At 43.1% G+C, this 26,239-nt stretch overlaps 1 protein-coding gene across 2 annotated transcripts in view; it reads left to right on the plus strand.

Annotated features, from left to right (window-relative positions):
* Positions 1–26,239, plus strand: part of cd276 (CD276 molecule) — a 65,620-nt gene that overhangs the window by 15,339 nt on the left and 24,042 nt on the right. For both annotated transcript variants that reach the window (XM_041937971.1, XM_041937979.1), the window contains 2 exons: positions 1,659–2,009; positions 4,317–4,613. In XM_041937971.1, the coding sequence (XP_041793905.1) occupies positions 1,659–2,009; positions 4,317–4,613 (648 nt within the window). The remainder of the gene's footprint in view (positions 1–1,658; positions 2,010–4,316; positions 4,614–26,239) is intronic.

Consider the following 26,239-nt stretch of genomic DNA (forward strand, 5'->3'; position numbering starts at 1 on the left):
GTTGGCACGGGGAATTTGATTTGCTGCAAGTCAAAATTATGGAGCAACATTTTCATTCAAGGCGCAGTAATTCCGACGCATGAACCTGTGACACAGGTATGGTGTCCTGCGATAGCAAAGCAGGCTGTTTTGCAGTTTTTATGATGTTTTCTGTTTCTATCTTCACATGGTACAATATTAGAGGAAACACATAAAAGAAATATGTATTGCTTTTATTTTTTATATCATAATTGTTAAATGATTTAGATCTAAAATAACATTCTCGCAATGTAAGGCCCCAGCAGCCAGGTTTGATAGGGCATTTTTCTGTCCCACGTCTGTGCACTTGTGAGGTTAGGCAGTAGGTGGCAGTGTTCCTACAGATGAGCGGGTTGGTGGGGATGTGCTGTGGGGAGGCTACCTTGCTGGGAATGGCTGAATGTGATTGAAAATAGGTCTGCCTTGACTTAGCAACACCCATCCATGTATGAACCCTCTCAGATGAAAGACTTGTTTGTTGTTAGTAGGGGAAGTAATTATTTCACCTCTGCAGCAGTCAAAACTCCTTCATGGCAAAGTTATTCCACATTGACGTTGGCTGCGTGATAGACAGAGCTCAAACGGGGGTGAGGAGGCTAAAATGCCACTGTGATTATAACAATTAGAGAGGATGAGCATAAAGTAGAGTGTATTGCTCCAGGGGCCGACTGGCTTTTTCTCTCCCCTGTGATGCTGATGAGTCTCTCAAAGCTGTATAAAAGCAGACAGGGATCAATGGAGAACGCTGACTACTATGGATGTACTCTAGACTGCCTGAGATGGCTACTAATCCAGAATGATTATGCAGTGTACTCTTTGCTCTTGGCCTAGTCTAGACAAACAATGCACACGGGCACACATGCACACACACAGCTGCGCAGAAAAAATAGCAGCCTTTGTGGGGAGACGTTTGGTAAGAAGTGGAGTCACTTTTCATTCCCTCAAAAACACACGCTCAAGAGTTTTGCTGCAGTTATGCACCCCCCCAACAGCTTTTTTTTTTTTAGATTTAACTAACGATTTAACTAAAGCTATACAGATGTTGTTGCTTCCATCGCCGACTTTCAGCGCTCTGAGCCATCGCCGGTAGGCAAAGCCTATAGGAACACAAACAAAATCCTAATGCTTACCTCCAGATCCCTCCTCTTCTTCCCGCTCACCTTCATCCCATCTCACCCGCTCCGTGCTACCATGCTGCACAAACAAAGTGGATGTTTCTGAAGCAGTCACAGAATATATTTCAAAATGCTGCATTGATTTTTTTTTTTCAAAGACATTCAAATTTGAGTAGGTGTCAGTCTGTCACACTTGAACACAGCACACTGAATTAATGCTGTGATTCAGTGAATACTGTATGTTTATACTAGACCAGGGCCAAATAGTATTTACTAATGCTGATTATTGTCTATTTTAGACTACCAAGGTGACAAATGGGTGATGTTTGGCATATAAGATTGACACAGAGAAGGCTGCAGAGTTGAGATGATTTCAAGAAAGATTTTGTGTATTTATTATATTTATTTATGGTTTTCTAACATACAGCGAGACTCTAAGTAGGTAAAACACAACATCGTCTGCTTTTCAATCCAGGCATTTTTTTTAAATTGACGTCGTCTCATGTCCCACTTTCTCTCTTGTAGCTGTGATGGAAGTGCACGTCCCAGAGCAGCCAGTGGTGGCGCTGCATGGCAGAGATGCCACACTCAACTGCTCCTTCAGTGTCACCACCCCCTTCAACCTGTCTGATCTGAGCGTCTTCTGGCAGCTGACAGACACCAAACGCAGTGTGCACGGGTACTGGGAGGGACACGACCAGCTGGCGGACCAGACCGAGAGCTTCGCCAACCGTACCAGCCTGTTCCCCGCCCAGCTGGGCCTGGGCAACATTTCACTCCTGTTGAGCAGGGTGATGGTTGCTGATGAAGGCAGCTATACCTGCTTTGTCAGGGTGCGGGACTATGGCAGTGCTGCTTTGCTGCTGCAGGTGGCCGGTGAGTCAAGCTGTGGCGTCCATGACACGTGTAGAAACAGATGAACACGCACATGGACACTTAACACTAGTGGCACACGGAAAGTAGACAGTGACATACACAAAAAACACGCTGCCCTCATCAGAGATGGGGCTGCAGATTAGCTTCAGCCTATACGTACCCTATGTACATTCTTTATATGGTGCATTACATCCGTTGCATTGCTTTTTTTATTTCCCATTTAGTCCTTTGCATTGAGCAAAAATTTCTCAAAAAACACAACCTGAAGCCCACGGTCTGATTTTGTAGATTCACAATTAATTGAATTATGAAGAAATATAGGTGGGAGATAAATAGACAAAACAATACATCATGTGTGGCAGCTCTAAATGTATGTATATATATATAAATGTATGTCCCCACATAGTTATAGCAAGTATAGGAGCTTCTCCAAATTGTACCCAAAACAAAATAATTGCTTGACGCAAACTACGCTGTCTTTTGGAGTCCAAAACTAGATGCATGCTGTGTGTGGTTTCCTGGACTCATTATGCAAATACTCTGTATATGGTAATGAATTGCTGTTGTTGTTTGCTTTTTGAAAATCCAAATCAATAAAAAACAATGTTAAAAAAAAAGAATAGAAATTAAGCGTTTGAGGCCGAGATATCTTGGCTTATAGTCCCTGATTTGGGTAGAGCTCATAAAACACCCAAGGGATCCTACATCTCACATGATGCAACCTGACTGCATTTTTGTAAGGCTTCTCCTGCCCACATCCTTAAAACTCCGCACCCCCAGTGTGTAACGCAGGATCTGTATAATTTGTCTGTAAGCCCAAATTGAAATGACAGGTTTATCTCGTTAGAGTGCAAGATAATTATAAAGGTCTCAAGAACTAAACAAATGAACATTAAATGTTGCTTTAAGGATTCTTTCTGAACAGCGTGTTCCATTCATCGACTAGATCATGGATAAATGCTGTTTCATTAGCTAATGTTTGTGCCTTGGTTTTACTTTACACTTTGAATTAATTGTGTTGAAAGTGATTTGAGCTCAACACTTACGCACACATATACACTAATAGTGTGCGATAAAATGTATTACACAGTTACGAGTGGAGAAGGTGATTTATGATAATTTCTTGTCACAAAACACAAACAGGTGATTAACTGTTTCCTCGGGGCTGCTGAGCAGTGTTTTTGGTCAATAAGCGCTGATTGTGGTCTCTGTCATGGTCAATATGTGCTGACTTTGATTATTAGCTGTTGTTACGGTCAGTCAGCCACCGCTAACATCTTCTCTGCTGGGCGACTACATCGCCCACCTTCACAGCTGAGAGCCTTTTATTTATTTATAATGATACTGTGCGCCTTTCCTTCCTTCTCCCGTTTCTATATCTGTTGTGAGACTGCATTCTCCAAGGATGGATGTGCATTAGGTGGTGTTAATGAATAACATTTTTTTCTCCTGGCTGGGGAGAGGGAAAACAATGTCTCCAACAGTGACAAATTGGTTTCCATTCTATGTATTAGATTTATGGATGTTCTATTTTTAGCCAGCATTTACAGTTAACATTGTAGACTTCCGTCATGCTGTGCTGGAAGAAAATGAAAGGAGCCCTCGATGGAATTCTGCCTGTCAGTCAAATGGACAGCTGGGGAAGTTAGTGTGTACCACGCTAAATCCGTCTTTGCGTTGAGAGTCCAAACTTATTTCATCTCGCCCTCAGCTCCACCCCGCTGTTTGCTGTGCAATGATTGGTTCTGGGAATACAGCGGCGTCTTTCTCCGCCACCTCTGTACTCCTGTTTTAGCTCAAGGGATTGGAGAAACGTGATTTCAGCTGAGGCTGACGATTCACCCCTCACCTCCACCCCTCCAGGCTCTTTTTCATGCCATAGGCTGAGTCGTCCCAAATCTCCGAGCCTGCCAGTTTTCTCCTGGTGGGCCTGCCCACCTCCGCCTCCCGCCTTGCACCGTATTTCCTTTCTGGGAGTGGCTCGGTGCTTTGGCTCTCTGGAGAGTGCCGCGTTAGAGTGGAGGGATGCAGCATCAGGATGTGCCACAGATGCTGTCTGTGTCTGTGGGATCTTAAGCACTGTGTTATGCTAAGCTCCCTAAATATAATTAAGAATTTAATGGGAATCATGTCAAACAGTTCCCAGGGTGACTCTCACAGCAGAGAATTTAACTAAAGTCAGTATGTGTCTCCTGCTCCCTTATCCTCTCCTCATCCTATCCTATCCTCACCCACCCCATACCCATTTTTCTCCTCCCTCCCACCCTGAATCCTCACCCCTCTCCTGTACTGTTGCCTTTTTTTCAGCCCCCTACTCCAAGCCTGTAGTGACTTTGGTGCCTGAATCCAATCTGCGGCCAGGTGATGAGGTGGCCCTGACTTGTGTGGCCTACGGTGGTTACCCTCAAGCTGACGTGATATGGCAGGACGGGGGCGGACGCAACCTGACGGACAACATCACCAATTCATTGGTGGCCAATGAGGAAGGACTGTTCACTATGACCAGCGTGCTGACAGTTGTGCTGGAGCCCAATAGCACCTACAGCTGCCGACTGATCAATCCACTACTGGGAGAGGAGGGCTACGCCTTTGTCACAATCACAGGTGGGTGTGGGTCTTCATCCCTATTTCTCTGTAAGTAGCTTTTAGGTCTTTCAGCCAATGTTGTCACCTCCATTCTGGTGCAACGTAAACAAGCTGATATTCACTGGCTTCCTGCAGTGTTTGAACGTTACCAACTAAGACTAATCTTGTTTTCAGTCATGCATACGTAGTTTCTGATTAAGGTCTTAAATGCTTTCATGAATCAATCCATCAGTCAAATTTTATGCTGTGGAGACTGAACTTTTTACTCTCTCTTTCTAAGTCTCTCCTGCTAAGAGTAACGGTTCAGCTCCATCAAAATGAATGAGAAATAATGAAATGTCCAATTATGGTTCAATAAACATAACCCATCAGTTCCTGTGCATCGTTAAATTAGACCAGTGGGTGATTGTTTCCTTGAGGATAGTCAAATAGCGATTCATTGCATGATAAGATGCGAGATGGAGAGATTGGTCTCCTTGCAGCTGTTTGCAGGAAATGTTTGCCAACCAGGAAGTAGATGAATGTTTGCCTTCCTCTGATTTTTTTGATGTAAACTTGAGTTGGGTGTGTGACAGCACCTTTGTGATACGTCTAATGGTCTGCTCAACCCGCCCACCACCACCCAAAGCCCATGCCCCCCTGGCCCTGCTGGTGTACTTTATGTGTTAAGTGCAAGGAGAGTGCCGTGTAAGGTGGGCCAAGGCTGGGTCTCTAATGGGAGCAGCACTGTGTGAAATGGCTCATAAATAAGTAGAGGTGGCCCGAGTCTGCTCTCTAGGCTGGAGCTGGTGCTGGAGCTCGGGCTGTTGAGGCGGAGGTCGAGGCAGAGGTCAGGGAGTGCTGCTCCACTGGGCTGGGAAATGACTGTGCTGTCTGGAAACAGGATGGCCGATTGGCAGTGCAGGCTTGCTGGACGGCTGAGGGGGGGGTGGCCTTTCTAACAGTTTGGTTGGCCTCTTTCAAAACAGCAGATAACCAGTCAGAGGACCCATTGAGGGAGTGGAAAGGTATTAAACACATGGTGAGAATGAAATACGACTGTAAGGTAGCAGAGTTAAAATAGTCTGTGGCTGCTATTACCCTTTGACCTTTGCTGGATTGATGCACTATTTCAGGTGTGGTTTGAAATAGATATGATTGTTTTATTTCCTTTTTCCTTTCCTTTTTTTGGCCTCCATTTACCCTCAGAAAAAAAGACTCAAAAAAGATTTTGACAAAATGCTGATTGAGTCATCAGGATTAGTAATTTAGATGATCATGCATTGTGAAACATTGACTGTGACATTTCCTATTTTTCTTTTTACTGCGCTACAGTCCCATAGAGTTCATTTAAGACAAACCTTTTAACTCTACAGGTTGGCTCCCTGAAGGTGGACATTTTGACATTTCAACATCAGTGGTGTGGCCAGAAACACTCAATCATGGACCAAAGTTAAATCATCTTACTAATAGATGGCTTCAGAGTGCAAGACAAATGGATGCCTGGTCTTCAGGGATCCAATTATGTCATCCTAGTACAATGTCTCTGTCATCTCTCTGGATGAAAGTAGCAATAAACAGTTAAGGCTGCTTGTCAGCATGGATGCCCATGCTACTAAGTGCGTGATAATTACACTTACTGGTTGAATCACTCCAGGGAAAGGACAAGAGTTACAAATCTGTGTGATTGATGGCTGATGATGGCATTGTTCTCCTCATTCCTGTCAAAATGCTGCACAAAAGTGGTTCAGGGCGTTTTACTGTAATCACATGAAGAATGCCGGCCTCTGTAACATTACTGCCTTTAAACTTCGCACAACTTGATTGTACTGTTTTATGTGGATTAGAAACATCATGCATTGCCTTATCAGTCCCTGATTGTGTCCAAAGTGGTCATCTGCCTGAGCCAACAGGTTAGTTAGGGCTATCGCCTGGATCAGATCCTGCTACAGATGCACTCGGGTTCTTGGGGTAGCAGGTGAGCAAGGCTAACTGGCGAGCTTTGCGTATGCTACTCATTTTCTTCATGGTGCCGTCTCTCTAAAAAAAAAAAGGATGTTTAGGAAAACTTAAGCCGATCATAGATGGAGCTAACAAAGGACTGGATGGCATTATTAGAGATGTACAGGGGCTGAAGGCCAGTTTGGAATTCACCCAAGATAAGTTTGAAGAGATGAGAATGGGGTACAAGGAGAGTGAAGTGGAGGGTGGACATTTGAGAACGACATGATTAATTCAATGCAGGAAATGGATGGAATGTTAACAAAGCTGGACTACATAGGGGAACAAACAGAGTAGCTGAAGGGACTGCAGATGAGAAACAGGAGAACTCGAGTGAGTCATAGAAGAAGATTTGATAAATGCTCTCAAGAATTAGATCCCATGAATATGGACTTTGAGACATTGACAGCCTCTATTTTTTACTAACATACATGAGCTGTGTCCACAGGCAGCACTGGTGGCAGTGAGATGCAGTGACCATAATTTGATTGCTTTAACAAGAAAACCTAAAATGGAGTGTGGAGTTAGGATTGTTTACTGCAGGTCGTATCAAAGACTCATCTGTGACTGATGTTAAAGATTTACAGCGGTCTGATGTTCTGTATGTCGGCACACTGATATAAACAGTCCTTTGAACAATTTCATAGACAAATTTGTGAAGTTGGTGGATGAGCGTGTTCAAAAGAGGTCTGCAAAATGTATTATGTCTTGGTGATGAGTTGGGATCTTTAATGCTTCAAAAGGACAATGCCATGCTCATTAATTATGTGCTTTTTAGATAGAAGCCTTTATTGTAAGTTGAGAAATAAGGTTGCCAATTTAAGATCAAAAAGAAAGAATGTTTTAGTGAAGCTCTTTAAATCTTCTGAAAAAATAGGGAATACCATGATGGAGCTAATTAGCAACTTCTTCATCAATAAAATAGACAGCTCAGGCTCCCGCATACAATAAGGTGATCAACTTACCACGCAGCCCGAATATTATGAGGGATGAAAGGTTTTGCTTTTGATCAGGTTGAACACAGTTGAGGAGATGTTACTCTCCCTCTGTCAGATAACACATCTCCTGGTACAGATAAACTGAATGGCATTTTTAATTTGCAGCGAGGCCACTTTCCAAACCTGTATGTCGCATTTTGGATGGGCGCTTTGGAAAGATTCTGAAATCATACATTTACCCAAAGATGGAAATCAGGTGTTACTGGCTCAGGTGTAACTGGAGACTTGTTGAAGAACACAGTGTGTATTTTTCAATGGCAGCTAAAAAGCAAAAAAAATAAATCTTGCAGTGTTCCACAAGGGAGTTACTTGGGTTCGTTTTTATTTTAGGTTTCTATAAATGCTAATGAAGTCATGAATGCGGATGACTCTTGTTTTGTTCTTCACCAACATTAGTGGAGCTGAGAGAGAATGTACGTGTTGAGTTACATACCATTACTATGTGGGTGAAGATGAACAAACTAGCACTGAGCAAAAACTGAGCATGCTGGATTTGGTAGTGAACAAAAACTGACAAACATAGATCTCTCACATAGATCTTGCTGTTTGGGAACTTTTTTTGTTTTCATTGTTAGTTTCTTTTGTCTAACTTTTCACGTTTAGAATGAGTTCACTTCTTTTCTAATCTTTGTGTTTGGCTTATTGTATTGATACTCTGTGATTTGAATGGTTGTCTTTTTTTGTTGTTATTGTTTTTGTATGGAGTAGGGCTCCAGGCTAGCTTTTTCCATCACTGTCCTGAAAAACAACTTTAACCGTCCCGAAGTGAACGTAAACCATCTTCTAAGGTTTTCCAAAGGGCAACTGGACTTTCTAGAAGACGTTCTAGAAGAAGTTTCTCCTCTCATCCATAAGGCTTCTTCAGTTCTTACTGACTGGTGCGAAGCCTCATGTATTTATCCTCTTGCAGGGTCATGAACCCATCTGGCTATCATGTGGGTCATTGAGGTCACATGGGCCAGGGTGTGATCATGTGATCTTAATGACTCACATGATAGCCAGACAGGCAAAATGTCTTCTAGAACTCCAACCAAGTCCAGCTGCCCTTTGGAAAACCATAGAAGCACCATGACCTGGATGGATGAGAATCTCCACAGACAATGTGAACCGTCGCAAAATCAAAATGTTGTTTTTTTTTGCACTTCAGTACAGAACTGGAGTTAATCTACTGTATCTACTTTGTTCTCTGACAGTAGTTCGGTACAATGTAAACACTGATGAACAATAACTCTCAGTCCTGCTGTGTTTAACTCCTTTAGCAGTTAGCTCTGTTAGCTCTATCAGCTCAGTCCGCTGTAAGCTCTATTATCTCCATTGGCTGTTAGTGCTATTAGCTCCATTAGCCAGTAGCTTTATTAGCCAGGCACACCGCAGGACTCTGCTGCCCGCCATCTGCCAAGAGCTCACGCTCTCTGGTCAATTTCAGCGCAGATTTGATGTTCGCAATGTTGCGTTATCAGAAAAATAACGTGATAGTGAGTTTATTGCGTCCATTCAGATTTTAACATGTCAGACATGCAGGGCGTGTATCTGTACACATCACTGCAAAGCAAAACATCACAGAATCAATCACAATGATATGTGATGGTAACTATGGTAACAGCCTGACAAGGTTAAGTTTGTCATTTATGAAGCAATAGTTTAGCAAATATTTTAATATCTTTTACAGTTTGAACAGTCGGTCAGATAAAACAAGATATTCGAATGGTCTTTGGGAAACTATGGAGAGCATTTTCTCTAGTTTTTGACATTTTATAGACAACAGTTAATTAGTTACTTTCAGCCTAATTCAATATTAGGGCACTTTTTATAAGCTTTGATTGTCACTTCCTTTAGTCAGACTGTCATAGTCCTGCGGTTCCTCAAACAAAAAAAAAAAAGAAAGAAAGAAAGAAAACTGCCTGAACAGACCCAGTCAAAGAAAGTGCCCAAGAGCAAAACTGACTGACAAAAGAGAGGTCCAGCCGAGGAGCGATGGAGTTATTGAAGTGTGGGGAATAAAGATTGAGAGAGGGATGGCAAATGGAGCAACTGTTGTCCACAAATGACTTGTGGAAAAGCCGCCATTAAAACAACGGTGATCACCGTTTTGAGCAGTTGTGTGTAGATAAACAAGAGTCATTTCTCTGTAGGAACGCCAGCACAGCTTGATGACGGCCCGAGTTGTTAGTAAACACGCAGGAGATGTAAAGTATTTTGTGTGCGGCGATGCAGGGGGGCTTGTTTGAAATGAAAATGTCTTTGCATTTGTTTACAACAGCTGGTGTGTGCTTAGCAGCTTCTGTAATTAATTCTGACCCAGCAGAACTCTTCTGGTGGAGTGGCAGAGTGTGCCGAGCTCGAGTTGATATAACGAACGCGCTTGCTTGCTGTATGCGCTTACAAACACAGCACACGGCACACCACACACACAGGAAGTGGAGAATCCTATTATAAGAATGGGTGAAATCTGCTTAAAATTCTAAATGGACTATGAGGGTGAGTAAAAAGAAAAAAAAAACAGAGCAAGGGAGCGAGAGAGAGAGAGAGGGGAGGAGGTAGAGAGTGAACAAGCATGTTGAAATTTCACACTCTCCTCAATCTCTGATTGAAAAATTGCAATAGTAATACAAATGTCCCCCAGGCAGAACTGGAGTTTGACAAGGTTAATTTTGAGAAAATGAACCCCTTACCCACACTGAGCTGTGTGCTGGCGTGAGCTACACGTTGAGAGCCTCCCCTTAAGTCATCCATGTTGATCGCACCTCTCTCATAGTCACCACCAGTTTAACTACCTGACATCCAGACCGCCGGCACCACGCGCACGGCACTGGCACGCTATCATCGGGCATCTCAGAGACAGCGCTGTCTTTCAGCGCACACTGTGCAGCGCTGGTCAGGTTTTAAGCAGAGCTCTGGAATAAGTGGTGTTTTTGTGTTGCTGGGATATTGATAGATTTTGCAGAGTGCAGCAGGGCTTAGTTGCGGGGAGACCTATAGGAGCAGCTGGTATTAATGAACAGTCGAATGATGGAAGGGAGCAGCTTCAGTCCTTAAATGAACCGTGGCCTGTCTGCTTGCCTGGCCAGCAAGCCTGTGTACCAATCCCCCTCCTGCCTCTCCCCCTCCTCCACCCGTCTCGATGGCTTGCACTGTCTCATGTTCCCAGCCTATCCTGACCACTTTGTTCTTCTCAAAAAAGAATAATGTTTTTGGGCTTTTGGGGGATCAAGAGTCTATATCCTATCATTTTTTCACTGATCCTTTTCTGAATGTGGAGCTTTAGCTATGTATCCCATCTACTGGCTCTGTGTGATTGCTGCAGTGTGTTGTCTGATGGCTAGGTTTCAGGGCCTGTCACCGAACACCCCCTCCAGCACCACCCCCATTCCGTCTGCTTGCTTTCCCAATAAGGATGGCGCCATTTTCCCGGCATCACTCTGCTGGCACAGCATTTACAGCGAACAGTGTGCGGATGGAGACATATAGAGTGGGGAAAGGAAGGAGACAGAGAGATGAGGCAGGGAGATAGAGAGAGGGAGCTCGGGAGACAGGGTTAGGAGGGGTGAGAAGTGGATGACAGAGAGCAAGATGGAGACGCAAACGTTTGCTGAGCTCAGAGCTGTGGCACTACGGCCTGACAGGCGGGAGATGGACTCGCTGACAAGGAGGGAGATCACACCACGTGATGTAGGATACTTTTTTGCTGAATTTTACTATCTCGCTGGCATTTTCACTGGGCAACACAGTGGCTCAGTGGTTAGCACTGTTGCGTCACTGATTGAGGATCCCAGATTTCCTTCCCAGCCTCAGCCCTGTCTACATGGCGTTGGCTTGCTTTTCCTCATGTTAGTGTGCGTTTCCTTCCGTCCCCTGGTCGCCTCACACAGTCCAAAGAATTATTACGGTTTTTTTTTTGTTTTTTTTTGTTTTTTTTTTACAAAATCAGCATTAATTGCAGTTTTGATTGGTGTAGAATCCAATTTGGATGTAACGTTAGCTGTTGATTTTTTTTTTTTTTCCGCAGAGTCTGATGTGAGCTAGCCTACCTGTTATCCCAAATCCCACTTGCATAATGTTACTGACGTTAGATCTCTAAGACTATTCATGTAACGTTACTAATGGTACCATTTTGCCGACAAATTCAGCTTGAGTTGAGCTCCTTAGCCATGAAGTATGAATTAGTTTCAAGAACCCAAAATGTTACCCTTTTAAGATTTTCTTGATTAATTTATGACTGTTTTCTAAATGTCATACTTCTGTCTTATGTGCCTGATGGCACTTGACCATCAGGTACGTCAGACAGCGACAGTGCCCCCTACGTTAATGTCCTCCAGGGTATGTGATCTTTTTGGTACGGACCGATTTGATGTTACTCTGTGTTTGTTGAGACTGCAGGACTACCTGTTGCTGTGAGTTTTGACATTCAGTACAAACGCGGCTCTCAGTATGCAGGTACCTGAACGAAACGTAGCGTCTAACGGGACTCATACTGTCTGCAAATCTAACTGCTGTCGGTGTGTTTTGTTCTGTCTTAAAGGTGGCCACGCCATCTTTTAGTTGCTGTGCTTTTTAACTGTCATAGTCCCTCACCCAGCCCGGCTTTGCTGCCAGTATCAATCTCCCCTGAATCTTTTAGAGTCCACACTCTCTGAAGGACTACCCAACTCAATCAAATTACTAAAGGCCCTTGTGCAGGAATAAACATGGAACACATATGTTTGCTGAGAATTACAATTATATCTTGCTCCCATGTCTTTCAAGACCATTGTCTAACATTTCCTCAGTTTTCGGTCAAATCCCTCCAGCTTCCTTCAGACCTTTCAGTTTCTTCCAGTGAGTCTCTTTTAATCCAACCCCTTCTACTCCTGGTCCAACTCTGTTTTCGTAGGCCACATCTCCCTAAGGAGACTGTTTGGTACTGTGTGATTGTGAAGCACATGCATGTTAAACTGACCTTCACTGAGTAAATCAAGGTTAAAAAACATCTTTAATTGCTATACAAACATTGACCTGTACTGTGGAGAGGGAATCTATCGCAGGTCTGTTTGACAACATTCAGCTAGTCATCACTCGTAGTTTCTTTTAATCATAAGGTGTGTGCCAGCTCGCATCTTTTTTTATGTTATTGTGTCTTCAGGGCTTGATCCAGGCATCTTGTTGCCACCTAAATAGCCGCCTGCCACTTACTTACTCTTGCCACACACAGATTCCTCTATTATTTCTAAGAAGTCCCTCAATGAGTGTTTTCTCTGAATATTGTCACATACATTATTCTTTTCCCCAGAATCTATGAAAACGTGGTGTGGCATTTTGAAACATTTTTGTGTTTTTAAATTGGAGTAAAAGCATTGCTGTGCTAGCATCGCCACAGGGCCAAACAGAAGTGTGCAGTGATCTGCTGGTTCAAAGGTTCTCCCATTTGAGGAACTGTTGTGGTGAAATTGCAGTAATTGTCGTTGTTCATGAAATGTTTGACAAGCATGTTTGTGCCTCTGTCTGATAGGATCTTTTATCGAAAGCTCTGTCAATCAACTTCGGGGTAATATGTTGCCCACGGTCTTGTTTTTCTTTCCAGCTCCTGTAACGAACCCCTGTGCTGGTCCCTGTTCTCTACTGAACAAGGGCTAATTTAAATGCAATTAACAGAGCCTTTGGAGAAGCAGAAAACAGTAGTATAAATGAATCTGTTGTCAGTAGAGCAGCAAGCAGGCAACTTTCCCGATGGAGCACTGTATTAATTAGTGTCCAGTGCACAAATAGGCCTTCTTTCTCTTGCTGAATGCGAGCTCTGTGTTATCAGGAACCCAGCCAGGGAAAACAACCGAATAGACAGATGAAGTAATGTAAGCAATCTAAAATAAATTCAGGTAGGCAGCAATGGCACCATTGTAAGCACATTAATTTCTATCAGGATTATTAACTAGGGCCACTTGCTGCTGTCAGTGCCCAAAGACATTTGAACGTCCTCTTCTGGGCCTTCAGTATAGGAAATTTTATCCCTGTATTATGGCCCAGGCAATATTATTTGTCATGCTCCCAGCCTTGCTGTTAGTGGCTCTGAGGGATTGTTGAGTTGGAGTCAGTTGTGGGCAGTTTCTGGTCTCTGCGCCGCTCTTTTAGAACGGTACAATCAGAAAGATAAAATGAGCTCCTCTCTTTTGTGCTGGGATTTATTTTCCCTTTATTCGAGCCTCCTCTCTGCCTTCTTAGCATTAAAGGTTTTGTGCATTGGTTGGATGTCAATATGCTTTTCTTCCCTCAATTAAAAGATACGTTGCCATAGTATTTCCTCCTGGATGATGAGTTTTTGTCTTTTTGTTTGGCATTTGTTCTGTAAGGAAAGGTCACCAGTGTGCGCGTGTGAAGATATATGCACGTGCATGCGCACCCACAGTGTTTGTGTCTGTCACATGCATACACTTTGAGTTTATTCCTGTCTCCTGCATGTCAACATGCATGTGGTCAAAAACACGGTTCATCTTTGCTCCAAGACCATCATATCATGAGAATGTGAGCGTATCCGCTGTCAGCCTCTCACAAACAGCAGTGTGACATCTTTATGCCTGTCCCCAGCCTGGCGGAAACCTGCCTCTCTCTGTCCTCCCTCGCTTTCCTTTTCAGGACACTGTATTTATGACGACAGTAAACGTACAAAAGCCCTCTTTTGTTATTGATCGGGTTCATTTTGATTTGGACTCACAGCAAGGACTATCATTGGGACCGGTGGGGCCCTGCAGTGTACATTTCACACAGCTCTCGCTAAATCCTGTAAGAGGGATTGGTTTCGGGAGGTCTGGCATCAGTCTTGGCTTCACGATATGAAATCATATTAGTTTCAGCTTTTCAGACTCACTGGGAGAATAGCCACCAACAAACGGCTGGGCACACCTTCAAAGTTTGCTTATTTAGTTATTCAGCCCGTTTATTTGATGTTTAAACTCTGCACCTGATAACACCGTGAATTATTGTCCTGCAAAGGATGTTTGCAACCTCAGTAAATTGCTTTGTTCTGTGCATGCAAACAGTCCAAATTAGTGGCTGGCTACACACAAAGAGCATTGTCTAGCGATATAATGTGTTTTCAATTAGGAGGCGTTGAGAGATTTAGCTTATTCTCAGGATAGGTAGCTCTTTTCTTCGATAGCTCTAGAGACTAGTAATTGATTACCAAGTGTGAAATGGAAGTTAAGAATGGACTGAGTGTGGCTGTGTCCCAGAGGAGAGGAGCTACGAACGGGTGTGGTGCTCGACTCGCTCACCTCCCTCTGTACTGACAGATTGACTTGAAAATACGCAAGCACCCACTGACTCACAGCGCCATCAGAAACGCACCTATTACAAAACCCTTTATTTCAACCTCGGCGTAAAATATCCCAGTAATGACTGTGATTAAGCCGTGCTGCGGTCGTGCTCCTTATGATACCAGTTTGAATGGACAGCAGCTCGCGATGACTCACGTCCCCTTCAGGTTGCATTAATGTCTTCCCACTGGCTTGGACTCAGTAGCCACGCCTGTCTCCCCTGAGCCTGACAACTTGCAGCTCATTACAGACAAACTGTCCACAAGGAAACAAACTCGCTCCTCTTACCTTATTAATATTGTCAACTGTGTTTAATTGCGCTTGCCCTCCTCGTGTGTGTCGCCGCAGAAAGTGCAAGTCTCTGTCAACGGCGGAGACAGCTCGGTGACCCACGCCGCGAGAGTCTGTCATATCTATAATGTATCTGTCTCGATGCTTTCAGCCTCTTACTCGACCAGATGAAGAGTGATGCCGTTTGTGATGTCGAGTCGTTTCCCTGATGTGGTTGTTAGAGGGGTTAAGCAATCCAAACGGGGTTTAACAGCTCAGGGTGTTTCAGAGTGCTATGCTACTAGGTTTGCTGATGCACTAAATATGATTTAAAGGAATAGTTCGACACTTGTGCTCTTATTCGCTTTCTGGTGGCGGGTTAGTTGAGAAGATTGATACCACTCTTATGTTTGACCATTGAATATGCAATACGGCCACAAACAGCAGCAGAAACGGGGAAACGGCATGTCTGGTTTTGTCCAATAATAATGTGCCTACCAGCATGAAAAATAACTCTGTAATTAGTGTAATCTTTGGATAGAGCCAGTCTAGCTCCCTCTTTCTAAACTTTGTGCTAAGCTAAGCTAACTGGCTGTTAGCTGTAGCTTTATTCTTTACCAGAGTGGTATTGATTTTTTTTTAACTTCAGCGTCTGTGACAAATAAAAAGCAAACAAGCCAACCAAAATGTCAAACTATTTCCTTGACACATCATGAATCATTGTTTTACATCCGTATTCTGTGAAAGCTTGTTACGTATAATGGAGATTGAGAAAACAGTCTGAATTTAATAAATGAAGCACACACATGCATTACACATTTTTTGAGTCATGCACCGTATACACTAAAGCGGGAAGCTCCGTTTTCCGTGATATATGTCGTTGTATGTGTTGTGTCAGGATGTGTAGACACCTGCTAAGTGACACACGAGGCAGACATACGACCGACGTCCTTGGATTTCAATATTTCACCGCGTCTCTGTGAAGCCACGTGTCATAATGTGATGACATTGTGGGCGCGATGATGTAACTGGCCATAGCTTTGAAATATGCCGCTTCAGCAGAGAGATAACTTACACCCAGAGACGAAAGGAAGTGTGTCCTGTTTTGTATTGTGTACCAGGAGAAGAATTAGTGCCGGTACTCCAAAAGCAGGAAAAGAAGCTGTCAAGGTTACAGAGTAAGATAGGATTCAAGTTGTAATCCTGCACATTGTAAATCTGCCATTGATTTACAAGAATGTCTTAAATAATGTTTCCGCCAGTATTTTCCTGTTATTTGTTGTACATTTTAGAGGAAGGGGTGGGGGGCACAGCTTCAAAGACGGCAGCGGTGGTATCATAATGGTGTCAAAACATGATGAAAAGCAACGAAAAGAGAGCAAACTCTTTTCTACACTTGCTTCAAGGTCTCCCTGTCATTTTGGAGCAGAGGGGCTATAGAGGTCTATTTTGTAACGAAAAAGAGAACAATACAGGGTGTCAGGAACTAATTGCTGGGAGAAGTAATGATCACCCACTCTGTAGCTGCTTTTAAGATGGGTGTATTATATGCACTGCACACATTTGGACAAATTGGCCATCACATACTGTACAGTAAATGTGACTTACTTAATCGCCTCTCAGTGTTTTGAAGTAGTTTGGACAGTAAATATTCTGTAAAGTGTACTAGTATGTTTGTAAGCTCTTGGTCTGCCCGTAATTATAATCAAATCCTGTACCAATGATAGTGGCCTGTTTAAAACCACAGGCCATCAGCCTGTTTGAAAACTCCTGGCTATGACGATCCGTGCAACCGTTGCTGTGTTGGAAGAAAATTGCCTTAAAGTCATGGTCCAAGTGAGAGTCTGTTTTGTTTTTATTTCCTCAGAAAATGCTTGCTGAGCATGCACGCTGTTTATAGCAGTGGCCTGGATCACACACTCACACCTGGGAACAACCACAAACTCGTTCTGCCAGTCACTGAGCCGCTCCACAGGAGAGTTTTAGGGGTTAATGCTTTGTTCAAGGACGGATAAACAGCATCCTGCAGACCTCTAGATTGTTTTCTGCGTATAAACTTTCAAATAACCTGAAAATTATCTAGTTTTTGCCTCTTTTTTTTTCTGCATTGATTTATTCAAAGCTCGCAGCCAGAAGGGCATAACAAGAAAAAAATCTTGTTTGTTTATCAGTGTAAATAACTTTTATTTATTTGTTGACATTTTGATTATCATTAGATGCTTAAAGGTTGATCAATGTCAGGTTTAATCTTTTGTTTTGTTTCTCTCTTCGAGAACCTATTTAAATTGCTGTAAGTGTAGATATCTTATGATGAGTGACAGAGTGAACATCCTTATTTGTGCATTAGTTAGCCTTGTTTTGGTCGTAATATATTAGCTTTGTGGAAAGGGTTAGCCCATATGGGACAATGCTGTGAACACACTGTCCCCGACTCCTTTCTCTACCAGCGGCTGAGCCCTTTCTCAGGCTAAATAACTTAGCCACACACGAGTTGTGAGACTGTGATTAGCTATATTCCACTGAGAGAGAGATTTACGGAGTCATTTTTTCAGTCTGTCCAAGATATCATATTTTAAAAGTGCTGGAAGGAGACAAAGTATATTTAAGCAATAAGCCATGAGAAGCTGTACTTGACAGAGATTTTGGAACAGCTTAGAGGCATTGTTAGGGACTCTTCTAACAGAACTGTCAAAGCACAGCCCCGAGTAGCTTTTTTCTTTTGTAAAATGACTGCAATCAAAAAAAGAATGTAAATGTGCCATAAATGTTACATTTTTATGTAATTTCTGTCATAAATAATGTTACTTTTACTAAGTTGAGCGGTGATTTGGGGTTACAATGTATTTTACAAGAACTTCAAACACACTCAGTCAAAAGTGAGAAAAGAAACTGTTTCATGATTTAAACTCAATAAATGGATTAATGGATTTTATATAAGGAGCTCTCTGTTTGGATCCGGCTGAGCCCTTAAAGGACATTGTAAAACATTCCAGTGTTTAAAAGGTTAAAACCTTTGAAATGTCTATTTTTAATGACTTCATATCACAGTGGATCTCAGTGTTAACCGCTGGACTGGAGCCATTTATTTAAAATAGCAACGGGTTATGCAAAAATTATGAAACATAGCTAAATTTAATCCTTCCTTATTTGTGGTTTCAGGCTTTGCTTTGTTTAAGCAAGTCGTTCTCTCAGGTCCTGTTTATACCTGGCATTAAACATGCATCTGTGATTCCATCTCAAGTGGACAGCTGTAGTTCACACATGGCATTACAAGGCGTCGACACATGCGTCTCGAGTGGCCACTCGTGATCAGATCCCTCTTCCCCGCTCTGTATGGAAATAAACACGTACTCTGTGTCTCTGTTTGCAACAGCCAAAAGCATGTTTTTAACCAGCAGCCCAGCAGTGGTAGCCAGTGTGCTGGAACAAAAGGACATGTTTTTTTTGTACAAAGAAAGAAGTGACTCTATGTGTAACATTTGGCAAATATTCAAGCAGGCCAGATAATTAACAATTTGTCGTTGACAGCGTTTCACAAAGTTTGTGAAGTTTCTCTTAGCACAACAACTCACAAAAGGGACTCTGTGGAAGCAGCTAGCATTACAAAACTATTACTGTTTTAGTGTAATTGTAACATTTGACATGTTTACCATCAATAAAACTTTGTCCTTTTTTATAAACTTAATGTAAATGTGTTTAAACACGGGCTAAATGTGGGTAGGTAAGACACACTTTTAGACAGGGACTGGCCAACAGGCCACTACTGCCACAAAAAATTGTATTATTAAAATTATTTAAAATTTCAATTTAAAGGACAGAAACACCTTTGTATGTATTTATGCACAGTATGTATAATGAAAGTGGGGAAGAGCTCGAGGCATTTTAATGCCTGGTGTAAACAGGGCCTTAGATGCCCCCTTTCATTGACGTGCACATCACTTTATAAGAAATTGTACACTGTTTCTTTGCACAGAAGAGTGATGATATGGAAAGAGTTTGAAGACTTTGAGGATCTGCCATGACAAACTTGCTCAGATAACATACTGCATCCCTGCTAGCACCAATGGTGTTAGGGGCTTTATTCAATAGCTAAACCTGACCTCTGACCTCTCTGAAAGCAACAACCGTGTGGTTTCAACAGTGTTTGTAATTATTTGCGTTCAAACTGAGCAAATTATAGTGTAATCATGTGAGGAGGCTTGGCTTTGTTCTCGAGATGAACGACTAAAAGGAATGAGCTGACCTGCTCCGGAGTCTGAGGTCGGCTTAGCTCAAGTGCTTGGAGAATATTCGTCTGTCTCTCCGGTAGCCACCAAAGACTGCAGCAGAGGAAAATGAGAAATGCTGTTTTATAATGAGAGCCCTAGGCAAAGACATACAGAGACATGTCTTTTAAAAAAATCTATCATTATATATTCTCCCAGTAATACTGCAGTGGGAGAGGCATACTAAGAACTTGCACTCTTTGAAGAGGTCCAGGCAATTCTTTAATGTTTTTGGATAGAACTTGCGTTGCTTTGTGATATACGGTAACGCTCACATCCTGTCATTTTGTATTCAGCGATGTTATCATGCAAGCGGCAGCTGTTCCTGTGGATCTGAACAATGGCTTTGTTACTTCATAAACAAACATTGATACTTTAAATCAGACAGAATCAACAATGACCTTAGAAAGTTTTGCAAGAGAGAAGGCAGTTTCATAACTAGACCAACACGAGATCCAAGGACTAAGTGGCGATGCTCTTTAGCTGTCCCATTACACATTCACTGCATCTAAAGAGACACAAAGCTAATGCGAAAGCCTGTTACAAAAGCTAGTGCAACTACTGGGTGTGTTCCTGACTTAAATGAACACATGAACGCGTGGTTCAATAAGTGTCATGTTAAAGGTCATATCCTGGATGATATTTCTCACCCACCTCACACTATACTGATGTAACACAGGAGTTGTTTCAGCAATAGGTGCACACTTCACAGCCCGTCTGCAGAGACTTTCACGCTGCAGTTTGTTCTTGGTGCAATGAGCCATTGGAATGAAAACTATGGAGTCGTGGCTCATCCACCGTGTTAGCGTGGCTTTCCAGTAGTACAGAGGCTGGGTATTATTTACTGTTTGTCTCTGTCTGCCGTTGAAGTATTCTGTGTGTAATGGGCCCTGTTTATGCTTTCATCTGTGCACTTTATCACTTACATAAAGTCATTTCCCACTAGCTGCACGTGAATACGCGCTGATAAAGTAATACTACAAGCAGGATCAGGATCACAGTCTAAAGCTGCACTGATCGGTGTTTTTATTTTGACAGTGGATTAAATGCATAGAGGTAAAGTTTGTTTTGGTTTTGCAGCCGACAGCTTCACTGTTTTATTCCGGCAGCTGTTTTCTGGTGAACATAGTGGAGCATTTAGCTGCTAAAGAGCAAGAGATTTCCCCAAGGAGTTGGTGGAGACAAAAACAGAGCTAAAAAGCGATTTGATATTGGACTTATATTAGTACGGGGCGCAAGAACCACGATTGCAAATGAATGGTAATTTTGCTTTCATTTTGCTGGATGTCTAAATAGTTAACTGTGTGCCAACATGTTTGCCGTAACACCTTGTTTAGATGATAATATGTAAGTGTTATTGAAATGCCCCAAGTGACTCGTTGGATAGTAGTGAATAGTTAATAGTGCTTTAAGGAGAAGCAGATGCAGCTCAGGTGAGGAATTGAGCTTGGGTTTGTTTAGCAGGATCAATGCAGGCACTTTAAATGGCTGTTTAGTCCTTTCATATATATTTGTCCTTGTCACTCTGTTATTAGCTCCTCTACTCGGTGCTATCAACTCGCCAGACAGTCTGTCTTGTTACTGATGGCTGTCACTAGTGATTCTCTCCTACACAGCCTCAGCATCGCGCAGGCAGCTCCTGTTTTAAAGCTAATTAAAAATTTAGGCAACACAGAATTGTAAACTGAGTGTTGCACCCAAGTTCCGCCTGCATTGCGAAGATGGCCTAGTGAAGAAATGGAGCAACCAAAAGAAAAAAGAAGAAGAAGAAGAAGAAAATCAATAGTCCACTCTGCCTCCAACATCTTAGTGCCACTCTCAGTGGAGAGGGATGTGTGGAAGTGATGGAGTCTCTGTCAGTTACTAGACATCAGAGGAGTTTTTAATTGAGGCCCCAGTGGGGCTGGGAGGGACATGGGGGATGCTGAGCGAGAGCTAGCCTGGCCGGTGTTAGATGAGGTGGGAAGACCAGTTGTGAGGCAGCGTTGTCGCCCACTTTCTTCCCTCTACCAGACTAAGGCAGGGCAGTTTGACATGAAATTTGTATCGCAGTGTATGTTGAATGCTGATGGTAATGACATACATATTATGGTATTTTTTTTCTCTCATAATTCCGATCAAATGTGATTCAAATGCTGAATAGATTTCTGGGATAGTAATTAATTTATTACCTAAAGTTAAAGTTATGATCAATTAACTATTAACATACAGTAGTTTGCAGTGGTTGGGGAAATACCTGGTTGAAATTAAGAGCACTGCATAGCTCTGTGTGAGTGTGTGCGTGTGTGTGTGTCAGTTCAGGAGTTTGTCTTGGGTGAAAGGTTTTGTGAGTCGTCGTTTTATCAAGCATGAATCCTGTGTTTTCACCATGTCCTGCCACAGCTGACTTGTCTTATCATTAGGACAGGGACTCTGGATTGTGGTTTTTCTCTTTACACCAGTGCCAGTGCTACTCGCGTCAGAGCCGGAGCACATTTTCAAACATTCCTCATACTTACTGACATGTTTCCTCACAGTTTGCTCCCGTCTCCATTGAGCTGTCCGACTCAATTTCTTCACCCGCCCTTTCCTTAGCATGCAGATGTGCACTTGTTTTAGTGTAAGAGGGAAGCGTATGCTCGCTGGTTAACTTGCAGTAAGCCGATGCTCACGGTGCACTTTGACGTGACATTTAAAATCCATTCTGGAACGGAACAAATGGCGTAGCGGCCAAATCCACATCAAGGCACGAATCTCCACCAGTGTTTACTCTGGTTATACTGCCCACCACCACCCCAGGCCATTGTTTATGTATTCCAGCACGGACCCATCGCATATTCTTACACCAAGTCTGCCTGTAACGTAGCCTCTGCTTTGCTAACACGACAGCCATGCAGTTGGCTCTGAGCTGTATATTCAGTTAATTAGCAAGTCTTCTGGGTACGGGATTACCATCAGCTGTAAAGATAAGAAAATTCACTCTAACCTTGCCCCTGGCATATCTGAGTAAGACTTGAAATCATGCCTTTGAATGTACCTGTGACTTAGCTTCGCACTGCTTCCCTCCCAGACAAATCAGTGACTGTAACACTGTTGGTTTGGTTGTAGAGTATTACACAAAAAGCTTCCTGGTAGCTGCTGAGATCACTTCAGTGATTCAGTTTGACACAACAGCATTTTTGGACATTGCCATCAAGAGATGTCCCATGACTCGAATTATTAATGCCAGTTCCATAAATCTGTATGTTGTAATAAAATGTGTAGTATTGCTGAGTCACTAGTGGTGTATCTCACACAAAACCTTGGTGCAAAGCTGCATATCTCACAGCTAGCTCAACCAGCTTAACTCTGATGCTAACTTATCAGTATGACTCTTATTTGCAGTCTTAAAAAAGACTCACTAAGACAGATGATTTCTACAAGTCTGATTTTTCTGATTTTTAACCTACATCTATCATAAAACCAACCACATACATAATATATATTTACCGTATTTTCCGGACTATAAGGCGCACCTAAAAGCCTTTAATTTTCTCAAAAACCGACAGTGCGCCTTATAATCCAATGCGCCTTTTATATGGATCAATATTAGTTAATTATGGCTATCGTAGTCAGGGGGCGTGGCCGAAGTAACAGCGGTAAATGTGTCAAGGGCGTTCCACTCTCTGCGTGCCGTAATCCTTTTACTGGCGCGTGCAGTCAGCTGTCAACCTGAATAATAAAATTACTATTTCACTGAACAATGAAAAAATATGAATATATGCTAAATAATAGGCAATTAAAATATTAATCAAACGTGGTTAATGTGATTTCTGCTCCTGAACCTCAGCGCACAGCGTCTGCACATCAGTGCTGTGCGCCGTCACCTGCATCTTTACGCAGGATAAACTGTCATCTGTGAGCGCGCAGTGTTTGTTTCAAAACGAACAAACTAAAATAAAATACATTTTAAATAAATGCTCATTAATTATTTTCAGGAGCCGCATCAGGGGGATGAAAGGGCCGCGGGTTGCCAACCCCTGATCGAGTGGATGCATAACGCAACCCAGACACCGCAGTACGGTACTTCTGTCTATGCGCCTTATAATGCGGTGCGCCTTATATATGAAAAAAAATAGGCCATTCATTGAAGGTGCGCCTTATAATCCGGTGCGCCTTATAGTGCGGAAAATACGGTAATTGATAACATAATTTGAAACAATTACATTGTTGCACAATAATAAGCACGTAACATGGAACACTGGGTTGTGTATAATAGTGTAACTAACCAAATAAGTCTAACCACTGTGACTGTGTTTTGGGTGAAGAAGTACCAGCACATTGTGATCAGCCACCATGACTCTTACAACAGTAACATGACCAGCTGATCCCAGCGCAGTGCAGGAGAACTCACCTAATAAGCACGGCTAAGTAGAAGCTGATGTTTGTCAGGCTGCAGTTGAAGAAAGTCTCTAATTTTTCTCACGCTCTGACAGTCCTGTAATAAATGTCATCTTACTTTTTTATTGCTAAGAAGTCAATTATTTTCCAACAAGCCCCATTGTCTTGTTTTGTATGAGCAAGCCACAATGATCCAAATCCATATCCTGCATTGACCTGCCAATTGCATCTCAAGCTCAGTCCATCTCTACGTCTCATTGTTACCTTTCTCGGTGGTGTGTGACCGTTCGGCGCCAGGGAATATTCACATGTGGATCAATCAGATTAACGTCTGGCCCATTTTATGGAGGAGGTAACCTTACCACACCAACTCATCATTCTGAATCCACAGCACTGCACATAGCACTGCACTATAGGCAGAGTGTCTGTGGACTGTGAGCCAACCTTCCACCGGAGAAAGGTCAGGAGCAGCATGATATGTCTGAGAGACAGCTTACGAGTTGAGTGTGGACTCATACCACAAAACCTCATTGTAATTCCAGGCCAGTCCAGCATTCACACAGTTTGCAGCTCAGTGTTTGCTTGCTTACAGACTGCGAACTCGCCCAACCTCTTGTTTTTTCACCTACCCGGGTCGCTCACCCGCTTACCCCCATCCCTCCAACCTTCACTGACTCAGTAACTCATCCACCTTGCTCTCCCACTCAGCCTCCACCACTTCCCTCACCACCACCAGATGGCTTTTATAGTTCCCCTGCTGAGGAAAAAAATAGGGCTGTTAGAAACTTTATTCCTATAAATGCAGAGCCATTACTCTGCTTTAATGTGCACGTCTGCACATCATACACTCGTGTTTGCCACGAACCCATGGCGTCAAGGGAAGGGCAATAATGTCAGACAAATTGTGTAAGTAAATGGGCGCTAGGTCGTCCTAGAGACGAGCGCATTGCCTCCCTGCATGCCAATAAGACGGTGAGGTAGCATCTCGGTGAAAAGCAATTTATTGAAATGCAGAAAGAGGAGAGAAGGCTCAGAGCAAAGATGCTGACAGGACAAAAACCTGTCGCCATCCATCTCAGTTTGCCAAGTTTTCTCCCTACAAGTGAGCTTCTTGTCCTCTCCCAGAGAGGAGAGGTGTTCCCTAGAAATATCGCACGAACAGCTGGTGTGCCTGTGCGCTCACAAGCTTTTCATGCAGGGGCTGCACGGGGAGGGTTCGGAGGTTTTGATGGACACCTTCGAGGGGGATGATAACGGCTGCTAATTGAAACTGAAGCTGAAACAAATTCAAAGTCATTCCTTCAATGTAATCCTTATATTCATGCTCATGTTTTTCATTCCAGCTAATCCGCGTTCTCTGACACAGAGGCCATCTTCTTTCCATTAGTGCTGTTGTTATTGTTTCTGCCAATCTCTTTCCTGTGAGATCAGTGGCGCTATACAGAAAGTGAATAAAGAAGTTAAATCACCAGCCTGTTTGCACCAGCTGAGGTAGTATGCATCAATCACCTCACCAGCGTTGGGTGAATGTGATTTAAGTGTGAGCTCCTGTTTTGTCTCACTGAGTTTTATATCTCATTCACTTTACTGTTTCTCCCCTGCCTTACTGCATTGCCTGAATGAATGTCTTTATCTCTGCCATGTGACTCATTTTTAGAGAGATATATAAGCCTATTGCGAGTCCTGGGCCTTGCTGTGCCTCTCTGGTCTCCGGGGCTTTACAGGCCCTCCAGCAGGGCTGGGCCCTGCTGTTGCTCAACCCCTGGGCTAGGCCCTAGTCCGCCTTGCTCTTCTGTGATCAGCACTCCAACTCTTTAGGTCCCCCCGTCTCTCTTCCTCTATTTTCACACCCAGGCAGAATAAGGCCAGGTTGTTCATCCTAACAATGAAAGAAAAACCTAATTGACTCTTCCTCCCCTCTTCCTCATCCTTCCAGCTTGTCTACAATGAGCCTTGAGGCTCTTTTTAGCCTGAAGCCATCCTTCTGTCAAGGGACATTATTCTCCTTTGGTCACAGCTTAAAGGGCTAGGTTTCTTCTAGGCAGGTAAAACTGGGCTGACAGTTGGAGAGAAAGCAGCTTTGATCTCCACCGTCTTCATGTTGCAGAACCAAGATGACAGGCAAGGGAGTCTTAGGAGCACTTTATTCCACCAAAGGTGCTGGAGAGAAAACACTCAGGCTTGTAAAAATGCCTGCAAATCTTGGCTCTCACATTCACTGAAGCCCAAACAATACCTAAGCTGGCCCCTTGTGAGTCCCCTATAGTGTCTTCCAGAGACTGAGGGAGCCTCATTTCTCACTGGTGATGTGCTCTGTGTTAGAGGCTCCATATGGAGGTGGTGTTTTATCATACTCTTGCCTGCCCCCATTAAATATCTATTTTTACCTTAGCAGTCTGCTGTGGCCTCCTATGATACACAAAACACCTACGATGAAGCCCCACCCATAAGAAATAACGGTCGAGGTTATGCTCCAGCTGTGGTCCATA

Source organism: Chelmon rostratus, chromosome 1, assembly GCF_017976325.1.
Source record: "Chelmon rostratus isolate fCheRos1 chromosome 1, fCheRos1.pri, whole genome shotgun sequence".
In the NCBI taxonomy this organism is placed as follows: Eukaryota; Metazoa; Chordata; class Actinopteri; order Chaetodontiformes; family Chaetodontidae; genus Chelmon; species Chelmon rostratus.